Source organism: Nanorana parkeri, unplaced genomic scaffold (genome assembly GCF_000935625.1).
Source record: "Nanorana parkeri isolate BGI_ZX_2015 unplaced genomic scaffold, ASM93562v1 scaffold731, whole genome shotgun sequence".
NCBI lineage: Eukaryota > Metazoa > Chordata > Amphibia > Anura > Dicroglossidae > Nanorana > Nanorana parkeri.
Window position 1 is genome coordinate 595,528 of NW_017306999.1, and position 10,844 is coordinate 606,371.

Below are 10,844 nucleotides of genomic sequence, written 5' to 3' on the forward strand. Positions count from 1 at the left end.
CCCCCCCCCTTACCCGCCGTCTAGCGGGGTTGAATGTCAAACCCATGTGTGACATTCAATTGCTGCAACCTAGACATACAGTCCAACCACAATTTATTTTTAAAGGGGATTGTAAAAGATGAATGGATCGCCAATCAATTCACAAAGTCCCTTGACAGCAAGGAGGCTCTCAGTGCTCTGCTTTTTTTTTTTTAGCAATGGTTGTATGTTTCGTAAGCCCGGCTCAATATTTAAAGCGCATTCTAGGCAAACAGCTAAACACACAGATGCAATACATATATGGGAGCTGTTTTACCTGCCAAAGGATTTGTATTTATGTCCCACCAGTCCTGAGATAGACACAACTCTACCACACTGCACAGCCGGTTCAGACATGGCAGGAGACCAGATTTTCCTCTGCTGCAGTTAGGTTACGCTTACAGGTCTTGTTCCTCCCCCAGCCCATGATTGGACAGGCAGCAGAATGATGAGCTCATCTCTCCGTCACCCTGCTTCCTCTTTCTATCAGCATGCTCCTTGAACTGCAGCGCCTAATGCTTCTTCCCTAGGTTCTTCTGTACCAGGGATTGCAAGAGGCTGATACCAAGTCAAATTCAGGTACATACACAAAATGCCCTAAATGTCCGTAGGTTTTTGAATCAACCACTGACATTTGATGTACTTTGAGGAAACTACTATTGTATCTGCCAGGTGGTATCTGCCAGCCAAAGTTTTTCTCTATATATTGAAAAGTCACTAGTATGAACCTTTCTTATTGGCATCAGACAGGTGGGTAAGGCTGAGCTATGTTGCAGCTGAGGTCAATGGTGCAAGATTCCTTAGTTCATTCCAATGACCAATCCTTTTTTACTAACTCCAGAGTCAAATTTTTCTGTTCTTTTTGGGATTTCGCTGGCCTGTAACCAAACAGATCCATGGCCGCTTTGCACTTTTCTTGAATCTGATTGACAAAGCTGAACCCCAGAGCCGTTCTCCATCTTTGGACCGTCTTTGAGGAGTCTCTTGAGAAAGTCATGAACCCTTTATAATCCGCTACCTCCTTATGGGTGATATTGTAAATCCATTGCTCCAGATCTTTGGTAGGCTGGAGGCCAGCAAAATTGTAAATTTTTTTAACGTTTTTAAGAGGTTCATTAGCAAGATCCTCATGCCGAATTGCCAAGTATCGCCCTTTCAACACCTCAGCTGCTTTGGGCACACTGTTGATGTCAACCTGTGATCTGCAAATCTTCTCCATAACTCTGCTTATGGTGATATTTGTATTTTCTTCATTTTTAAGTACAATCCTGTCCTCAATCTGGAGAGGAAAGTATGCCTTTGACAAGGCAATAGCTCGAGGGTCCCTCACCAGGTGCAGAATACGCAGATCAAGATTAGGGTCTCGGAAAAGGGGAAGCAGGACAGAAAGATCTAGAATCCGGACTGTTTTCATCACCACGTGGCTGTATGCCTTGCACGTTTCTGCCATTTTATCCAGCAAAGTATTTTTGCAACGGTGGTAACAACTGAGGCGATCATAGCCTTCTGAAGGCAAAAAGGCTGAACAAGCTGGTGGGGTGCAGAGTGCTCGACTTTCTGCAAAGAAACCCATTTCAGATATGTATTTTCCACCCTTAGGAAGATACTGCTGAAGAGGGGACACATCACAGGTGAAAAGCGATCGTAGAAGATCTCTTAAGGGATAATGTAGCAGCTCCAAACTCTCACCGCGAAGCTTCATCCAGACGGAGTGCCCAGGCTCAAAGAGGTAGAAGACATCCCCGTGATGGTTGAAGATCTGTCCAAGGAATGAAGACCCCGATCTCCAGGATGACACAACAAGGAGATGGACGGGTTTCTTTTTGGGAGCAGAGTAGGGTGAGCGAGTCAACGAGGGAGTTGTACTGGGAAGAAATTGGAATAGAGAGAAGAGAAAGATAGATATAGAGAGTAGGATGAAATATTTAGAACGTGGTAACATCATCAGAAGCCAAGTATGAACCGGAATGGCATAGAAAGACCATAAAATCTAAAAACCAATGAGAGATGAGAAACTGGAGCTGTAAAGAGAATAGAAAACAATAAAGATTAGCAAATGGACATTACAGAAGAATTCTGTACCAATTAAAGTGCAAATCTAGGACTATTTTCTTTTAGTTTTGGATTAAGTGGTAAAAAATCAGAACCTCTGTTGGGTTTTTGGTGCTATGAGGGGCTTTGCTGGAAAGATTTGCCCTCATTTACTGGCGCGGAGACAACAGTTTCACCAGATGGAAACAATTTGCAACTGGGACAGAGGCAGTAATAAAAAGCTGATGAATGTCAATGCACTGCGCTAAACCTTAAAAACTTCAAACCTCAAATATATAAAGGGTCGATGTCAGTGTGCATATAAAAAAATATATATTCATATAAATATAATAACTTGTGTGCCGACAAGCATCCAACTATGCAATACTCATATAGTGCAATAAAGTGCAAATAAAGTCCACAATATAAAGTATTTATAACGTGTTAAAATGTCTCAAAGCCCAATATCTAGTGTGGAGACTCTCCTCCTCCTCCCAATAAGTTATTCATCAAAGTGCATACAGTGTATAGAGATATAAGATAGGGCTTTAATCTTCCACCAAATCTTTATGGAATGCAAAAGGTTTCTGCAATCCACCGCGATCCAAACAAAGCCTTTTGAAACCGCATTCACCAGAACTATAGGGCTACCCGAAATAGAATAAGCCATAAACGCTTCATCACTGATCCTTCTCCTCTCAGTAAGGCCTCATTCACACTAAGCGACATACCTTTTGCAGCGGATCCGCACGGCCGTGAGAGCGTGACTTTTCGGGCGACGTTCCAGCGACGGTAGCGCGACCTTCACCGTCGGGCTCCATTAAAAAGTAGAAAAATTGCGCAAAATCCGCCGAAAAAAGGGTCCTGCTGGAGCGACAGGCAACATGGAGCTAAGACAGCTCCATTGAATAGCATTGGCCGGCGATATCGCTCGGCAAAAATGCGCGATATCACGGCGGAAATCGCTATCCCGGCCGCGCGGATCCGCTGCAAAAGGTATGTAGCTTAGTGTGAATGGGGCCTTAGATCTCCATGGGGTGAGATGATGCTCACTCCTCTCAACTGTCTCCTTTCTTTCAGCCTCTATATGTGGTAGTTCCAATCTCAAAAAGAAATGAAAACCCCCCTCCCTAGTATAGATGTAAGTAGATGGAGAGACCTTCCGCACTCCTCACAGCAGTCCCGGCCAGATAAGAGGAAAGTGGTGCTCGCAGTGATGAATTACCACGGATGGCGCTGTGCAAACACAGGAAAGTCAGGAAATCACCAGCACTCAGTAGTAAAGATAAATATGTCCCTTTTATTGGACAGAAAGCATCACAGACATCCAAATAAACTGACGTTTCGGGGCCGCGCAGGGTCCCTTCCTCAAGGCAGAAAGATGTGACCTCTTTCTGCCTTGAGGAAGGGACCCTGCGCGGCCCCGAAACGTCGGTTTATTTGGATGTCTGTGACGCTTTCTGTTCAATAAAAGGGACATATTTATCTTTACTACTGAGTGCTGGTGATTTCCTGACTTTCCCCTCCCTAGTATTTCGCAATTTAATATTTATTATAGAATAAAAACACTTCTATAAAAGATAGTTCAGTAGGGTAAGGGATCCTCCGTTCGTGCGAGTCACAGCAAGTCGGTATCAGGAAGCGTATGTATGCTCAGCCCACCCTGTGCGCTTCGTCACCGAGGACTTTTTTCCAGGGGAGAGCGTGAATATTGAATTGCGAAATACTACACCATGAAAGGGATTTTAATTTCTGTTTGAGCTTGGAACTATAAGATGTGGAGGCTGAAAGAGAGGAGAAAGTTGAGAGGAGTGAGCGTCAGTGATAAAGCATTTACGGCTTATTCTATTTCGGGTAGCCCTATAGTTCTGGTGAATGCGGTTTCAAAAGGCTTTGTTTGGATCGCGGTGGATTGCAGAAACCTTTTGCATTCCATAAAGATTTGGTGGAAGATTAAAGCCCTATCTTATATCTCTATACACTGTATGCACTTTGATGAATAACTTATTGGGAGGAGGAGAGTCTCCACACTAGATATTGGGCTTGAGACATTTTAACACATTATAAATACTTTATATTGGGGACTTTATTTGCACTTTATTGCGCTGTATGAGTATTGCATAGTTGGATGCTTGTCGGCACACGAGTTATTATATGTATATAAATCAATTGCCCCCCTCATGTCCCTTATCCTAGTGAAATCTTCCTTGGAAATATTGTTATATATGCAATGCATTTGTTCTACAATCAACACTTGATACATTTCTACCCTATGTCTGCTCATTCTCCTTCTTCTTATCCCATGTCCTCTTCTCCCCACCCCTCTTCTCTATGCTTTCATTGAATATAGTGGGGGTTTTTACGATAATTTCTATGACGTTTTCGATTTATACATAAGTTCATTGTATTAGGCGGCTACGGATGCATGTCACCAGAGCAGGATCACTGGTCACTGAGACAGAAAGTGATGTGAAATCCAAACTTTTAGAGTTGCCCTTAAAATGAGAGATCAGGGGAAATCTTTCAAAGGGGACAAATATTCCATTGACAGCTGTCTACGAGGGGAATTTGCCTCACTTTGTAGAGATCTCCTTGCTTTCTGTTGGGGCAAGAAGAGAAGGGAAATATCCCCAATGAGGCATAGACAGCAAAAGATAATCTGATGGGGTTTGAACCCCTTTCCTACTCTATCCAAAATGTTTAAAAAAATGTGGGCTTTACATACACTTTAAATGTATAGGACTGAAAGGATGGGGGGATTAATTGAAGTAAAGCGTTCTTCCTACCTGTTGCCCGTCATGCCCAGCACTGAACTAAGTCCTGGGCTGTTCTGAGGGTGGAGAAACCTTTAACCAGCATGATTCATCCAGCACAGAGATCCATAAAACACCCATACAAATAGTCCGGTCATTGTGCTCAGTGACTGGGAAAGGTATTTTATAGTGTTTTTGTAAACACCGTTGACATGGAAAGTTGGTTTCATTCAATGAGCGTCTACATCCTATAAAGTGACGTGTTATTTGTTGAAGATGCTCTGATAGCACAATTGCCTTCCACACTTTCGTCACAAGGTCATTACGAAAACTCCCTGACGCCTCAGAAGCCTTGCTGCACATTTACAATTTATGACTGAGCTTTGACCAATAATTAAACACAGAAGAAACTTGAGCTGGAAAGAGAGAAAATGTAATACAATATTCCTGTCCTATTAGAGTAGCAATTCTTTATATGCCCCTCCACGCCCAACACCAACCCCCTAGATTTGTGTACAGACGTTCCTATGAAAAATCTCATCAGAAAATTCTATGATGCCATCGAAGACTTAATGAACGTCATGCGAAATTTCATTTGGTTTTAATGTTTGATTTTATAGGACTCATTCACACTAGAATCGGCCGGAACGTACAGCTCCGTGCTGCGTGCACGGCCGTATCGGGGAGCTCCCGGGAAGGACATGTGCTGCGTGTGATTAGTACGCAGCCCCTGTCCTTCTCTATGGGAGTACGCGGCCGTACGCCACCCTACGCTTACCCCAAGTGCAGGTCCGTAAGGGTGCGGGTGTCCCGGCTCGGACGCAGACAGGATCCATCCATACCCTCATTTCACCACTCACCCCTGCCCCTTCCTTCTCACCTCTGTCTACCCCTCACCCTTGGCCCACTTCACCCCTCTCCCTATGCTCACCTTCTTCCAATGCTCACCTCTGCACCCCTCTTCCTAACCTCACCTCTGCCTCCCTGCACCTATCTTCCAGCACTCACCTCTGCCCCCAACACCCCTCCTCAAACACTCATCTTTGTGCCCCTCTTTCAATACTCACCTTTGAATCGCCTTACAACACTCCCCTCTGCATTTCCTTTAAACGCTCACCTCTGCAGCCCTGTATCCACATTCACCTTTGCACCCCTTTTGTACAATCAACTCTGCACCCCTCTTTCAAAACTCACCTCTGCACTCCTCTATCAAAATTCCCCCCGGAACCCCTTTTCCAATGCTTGTCTCTGCACCCAGGGCCGGATTTACTCCCCTGCCGCCCCAGGGCCAGGTTCCACAATACGCCCCCCCCCGCGCCGCCAACCCCCCACGCCCCTCTGCGCTCTGCCGCCCCGAGGCCGGGCCTCGGTGGCCTTGTGGGAAATCCGGGCCTGTCTGCACCCCACTTCCAATGCTTTCTTTTGCACTCTTATTACAACACTTACCTCTGCCCCCTTCTTCCAATACTCTCCTCTGCACCCTTCTTCCAATACTCTCCTCTGCACCCTTCTTCCAATACTCTCCTCTGCACCCTTCTTCCAATACTCTCCTCTGCACCTCTTGACAACATGCATCCGTGTACCCATCTTAGTTTCAGTATTCACGCTTTCAACGCTCACCTCTGCACCTCCTTTCAACACTCGCCCTTTACCCCTCTTCCAACACTCACCTCTGGCACCCCTCTTCCAACGCTTGCCTCTTTTCCATACAGTATAAGCGGCCAAGCCAGGAGACTTTGCAATGGTGGAGCTTAAAGCGTCATGAAATATTGAAGGTGTGGGTGGAGGAGGTCAATGGATAACTGTATATACTCACACACACGCACAGTGTAATAACCTTACAGTTATCCTTTAAAAAGTGATGGTGAAGATCACTGATATCCAAGGGGAGAGCAGCACGTGGAAGCAGTTGAGAACTAGCAAATATGCTGCAGTAAAGCTACAAAAACCAGGCACAGACTCAAACATCAAAAGCTGATATGATCAATATGCTCCTGTGTTTATCTGTGATATAGTGCAGGAGGTATATTGATCATATCATACCAGTATATTGATCATATCATAATGACATCATGAAGTCGGAGTTCAGTGGGATGGTGGGATAGTAGTGAAGGACATCAGGAGTAAGCTTTGTTTACAACTAGGGTTGCCACCTGTACGGGATTCACCCGGACAGTCCGGGTTTTGAATGCTGTGTCCAGGTTTCATGGCAGCTGAGACCCGGACACATGATGTCAGGCAGACAGAGGCAACCAAAATCAAGATAGGGGCTACTGGCCCCCCCACTGAAAATAATCTTGACTGTGATATTTCCATATGAATGGGTGGCGCTATTTACATATGAATAAGCCGCAACTCATTCTCCCCAAAAAATCTCTATGCGTCGCTAGAGTGTTCGGGTTTCGTTGAAAGAAAAGGTGGCAACCCTATTTACAACACTGACGTCAGGTGATCTGAGTTCGAACGACTCCCGCTGCAACATGCAGAAGAAGTGGGGCACAGTGGAATCATCATGGGGTCCATGGGTTCCTGGGGTTGAATGTGGGGCAAACTGGAGCAGGGGCGGCAGAAACACCAAATATTGCGGCACTCTGGGAACCAGGGAAGAGATATGGAGCACATGCTGGGGTACCCAGTGCTAGCGGGAACCACGTTTATGGTTGCTACAACCACCATAAACTTACAGCTAAGTGGTGCCCATGACTCTCTCTAATTATGAATGAATGTGATTGGCTGCCAACAGCAGCCGCTGATCACATCTCCTCTGCACCCTTCTTCCAATACTCTCCTCTGCACCCTTCTTCCAATACTCTCCTCTGCACCTCTTGACAACATGCATCCGTGTACCCATCTTAGTTTCAGTATTCACGCTTTCAACGCTCACCTCTGCACCTCCTTTCAACACTCGCCCTTTACCCCTCTTCCAACACTCACCTCTGGCACCCCTCTTCCAACGCTTGCCTCTTTTCCATACAGTATAAGCGGCCAAGCCAGGAGACTTTGCAATGGTGGAGCTTAAAGCGTCATGAAATATTGAAGGTGTGGGTGGAGGAGGTCAATGGATAACTGTATATACTCACACACACGCACAGTGTAATAACCTTACAGTTATCCTTTAAAAAGTGATGGTGAAGATCACTGATATCCAAGGGGAGAGCAGCACGTGGAAGCAGTTGAGAACTAGCAAATATGCTGCAGTAAAGCTACAAAAACCAGGCACAGACTCAAACATCAAAAGCTGATATGATCAATATGCTCCTGTGTTTATCTGTGATATAGTGCAGGAGGTATATTGATCATATCATACCAGTATATTGATCATATCATAATGACATCATGAAGTCGGAGTTCAGTGGGATGGTGGGATAGTAGTGAAGGACATCAGGAGTAAGCTTTGTTTACAACTAGGGTTGCCACCTGTACGGGATTCACCCGGACAGTCCGGGTTTTGAATGCTGTGTCCAGGTTTCATGGCAGCTGAGACCCGGACACATGATGTCAGGCAGACAGAGGCAACCAAAATCAAGATAGGGGCTACTGGCCCCCCCACTGAAAATAATCTTGACTGTGATATTTCCATATGAATGGGTGGCGCTATTTACATATGAATAAGCCGCAACTCATTCTCCCCAAAAAATCTCTATGCGTCGCTAGAGTGTTCGGGTTTCGTTGAAAGAAAAGGTGGCAACCCTATTTACAACACTGACGTCAGGTGATCTGAGTTCGAACGACTCCCGCTGCAACATGCAGAAGAAGTGGGGCACAGTGGAATCATCATGGGGTCCATGGGTTCCTGGGGTTGAATGTGGGGCAAACTGGAGCAGGGGCGGCAGAAACACCAAATATTGCGGCACTCTGGGAACCAGGGAAGAGATATGGAGCACATGCTGGGGTACCCAGTGCTAGCGGGAACCACGTTTATGGTTGCTACAACCACCATAAACTTACAGCTAAGTGGTGCCCATGACTCTCTCTAATTATGAATGAATGTGATTGGCTGCCAACAGCAGCCGCTGATCACATCCATTTATAAATACAGCAGGGCCGTCTTTAATACTGATTGGACCCTGGGCAAACAATGATGGTGATTCATGATGCAATGCTGGGTGGGGAAAATTAGATACATCTTGCATAGGTTCTTATGCCAGTGTGGAGGAGCGCCGCCCACAGGTGGGATGCCAAATTTTAATTAATAAAAGCCGTCAGGTGAAAAATGGATGGGGGATTTCACAAACGCAACTTTGACCGAGAGAGAGAGAGGGGCGTCCGGGGACTTCACAAATGGAACTCTGACCGAGAGGAGGACGTCACGGAAACAAAGGACTTTGAGAGATACTGGAACCAGAAGCTGTTTTTATGTGAACGCTTAACTGCCACAAAGTCCTGTTCGGATACAGAATTTGTGACTGGAAGCCCTGTACCTTTAAGTGTATCCTCTCTTAGTAAGCATCACATGTACTAGAAAGGGTAGTGTAGTGGGTGTGTGCATATGTATGTTGTAGCAGCCTGTATGTTTGTTTTTTCCTAATTTTCCTGTAACTAGGTTTTTGCACGCACCATTTTTACCTAGTAAAGTACTTTAAATGCTACTTTGTCAGTTCCCTTGAGCTTTACTGCAGCCAGACAAGAAATATAAATAAAAGTGTAGCCAAGCATTACATTTGGGCTCGTCCTTGGGATAAGCTTTACATTTTGGAGGCTGGTCTTTGGGGTTTGTAGTCCAAGCAAAATGCCATATAAAATTTAAAGTGAAATGTAAAAAAAGTTTAAAAAATGTAAAAGAAAAAAATAGGGATGCACCGATACAAGTACAAGTACAGATACTTCTCCAGCTCCAAGACTAGACCAGAGAAACATTCAAAAGTTAGGAGGCCGCTGTCATTTGTAAGGAGCGCACGGAGCTCCCGGGATTTGTACAGCTCTGTTTTAATGTATAATTTTGTTTTATATATATATATATGATGCACCGATACCATTTTTGCAAGTACAAGTACTGATACTTTCCCAAGTCCTCACAGATACAAGTACTGATACATTTCTGTTTCTTGTCATGTGACAGTTTTTCTAAAATAATACAGACTAATGATTTCAGGACAGTGGTGGAGTGCCAGAGCCAGGTCCCAGCTGCAACCGCTGCAACCCCGGGAGTTCTCATGAAAATGCCAAGTATCGGCACTGGTATCGGCACTGGTATCTGAAAAGTATCTGTGCATCCCTAGAAAAAAACATCAACTTTTTTTTTTAAATTAGACAAAAAAAAAACATATACACACATAACAGACACGTGACCACCGTTATGACACACGTGTATACATTAGACCCCCTATTGCAATCCACACATTACATATCCCCACACACGTTAGAGGTTTAGAAATAATTTTGGAGACTTTATTTTAGTGTTACACTGAACTGATGAAGAAGTAACCATTCCCACTGGAATTTGTAAGTTTTATTATTCATTAGTTAAACAAAGTTTTATTTTTTAGGATTATGAATTAATTTTTAAGGTTATGTAATGGTAGTGTGTGCTAAAAGTTATTTTTAGTGCATTTTTATTGAAAATACAGTTTTGCTAAAAACACATGTGCAACTATCACGGGGCGTACAAAATCAACAGCACCTTGTCTTAATTTGACAGGTTCTAAGCTTTCATATAATATACACTGAGTGGCCAGATTATTATGACCACCTGATGTTTGTAGGCAAATTAGCTATAATTTGGCGCTGAAGTTGCTAGAGGGCCAGACCATTATAAATAGGGAAGCAGGTTGTTTACCACGACAGTAGAAGTGATTTGTTTCTGAAGATACGGGGAAACAACGCGATTTAACAGCCTTTGAACGTGGGATGATTGTTGTCGCTCGGAGCCACGGAGCGAGTATCAGCAAAACAGCAGAATTCGTTAAATGTTCAAGAGCAGCTGTTGTTAAAGTGTTTAAAGACCGGACTGTCAGCCGAAAATCTGGGTCTGAACGTGCAAATTGTGTCCGTCAGCGACTAGTCAATGTTAGGGCAGAACGGGGGAGGGGCAAGACTGGTACA

General features: G+C 44.5%; 1 protein-coding gene across 1 annotated transcript; it reads right to left on the minus strand.

The window, feature by feature from the left end:
• Nucleotides 1-764: 764 nt before the first annotated feature.
• Nucleotides 765-1,982, minus strand: LOC108793230 (carbohydrate sulfotransferase 6-like). The gene has a single exon (XM_018564185.1). It carries the CDS (start codon nucleotides 1,961-1,963, stop codon nucleotides 824-826), a length of 1,140 nt encoding a protein of 379 aa, XP_018419687.1. The 5' UTR covers nucleotides 1,964-1,982; the 3' UTR covers nucleotides 765-823.
• Between the last annotated feature and the right edge of the window lie 8,862 nt (nucleotides 1,983-10,844).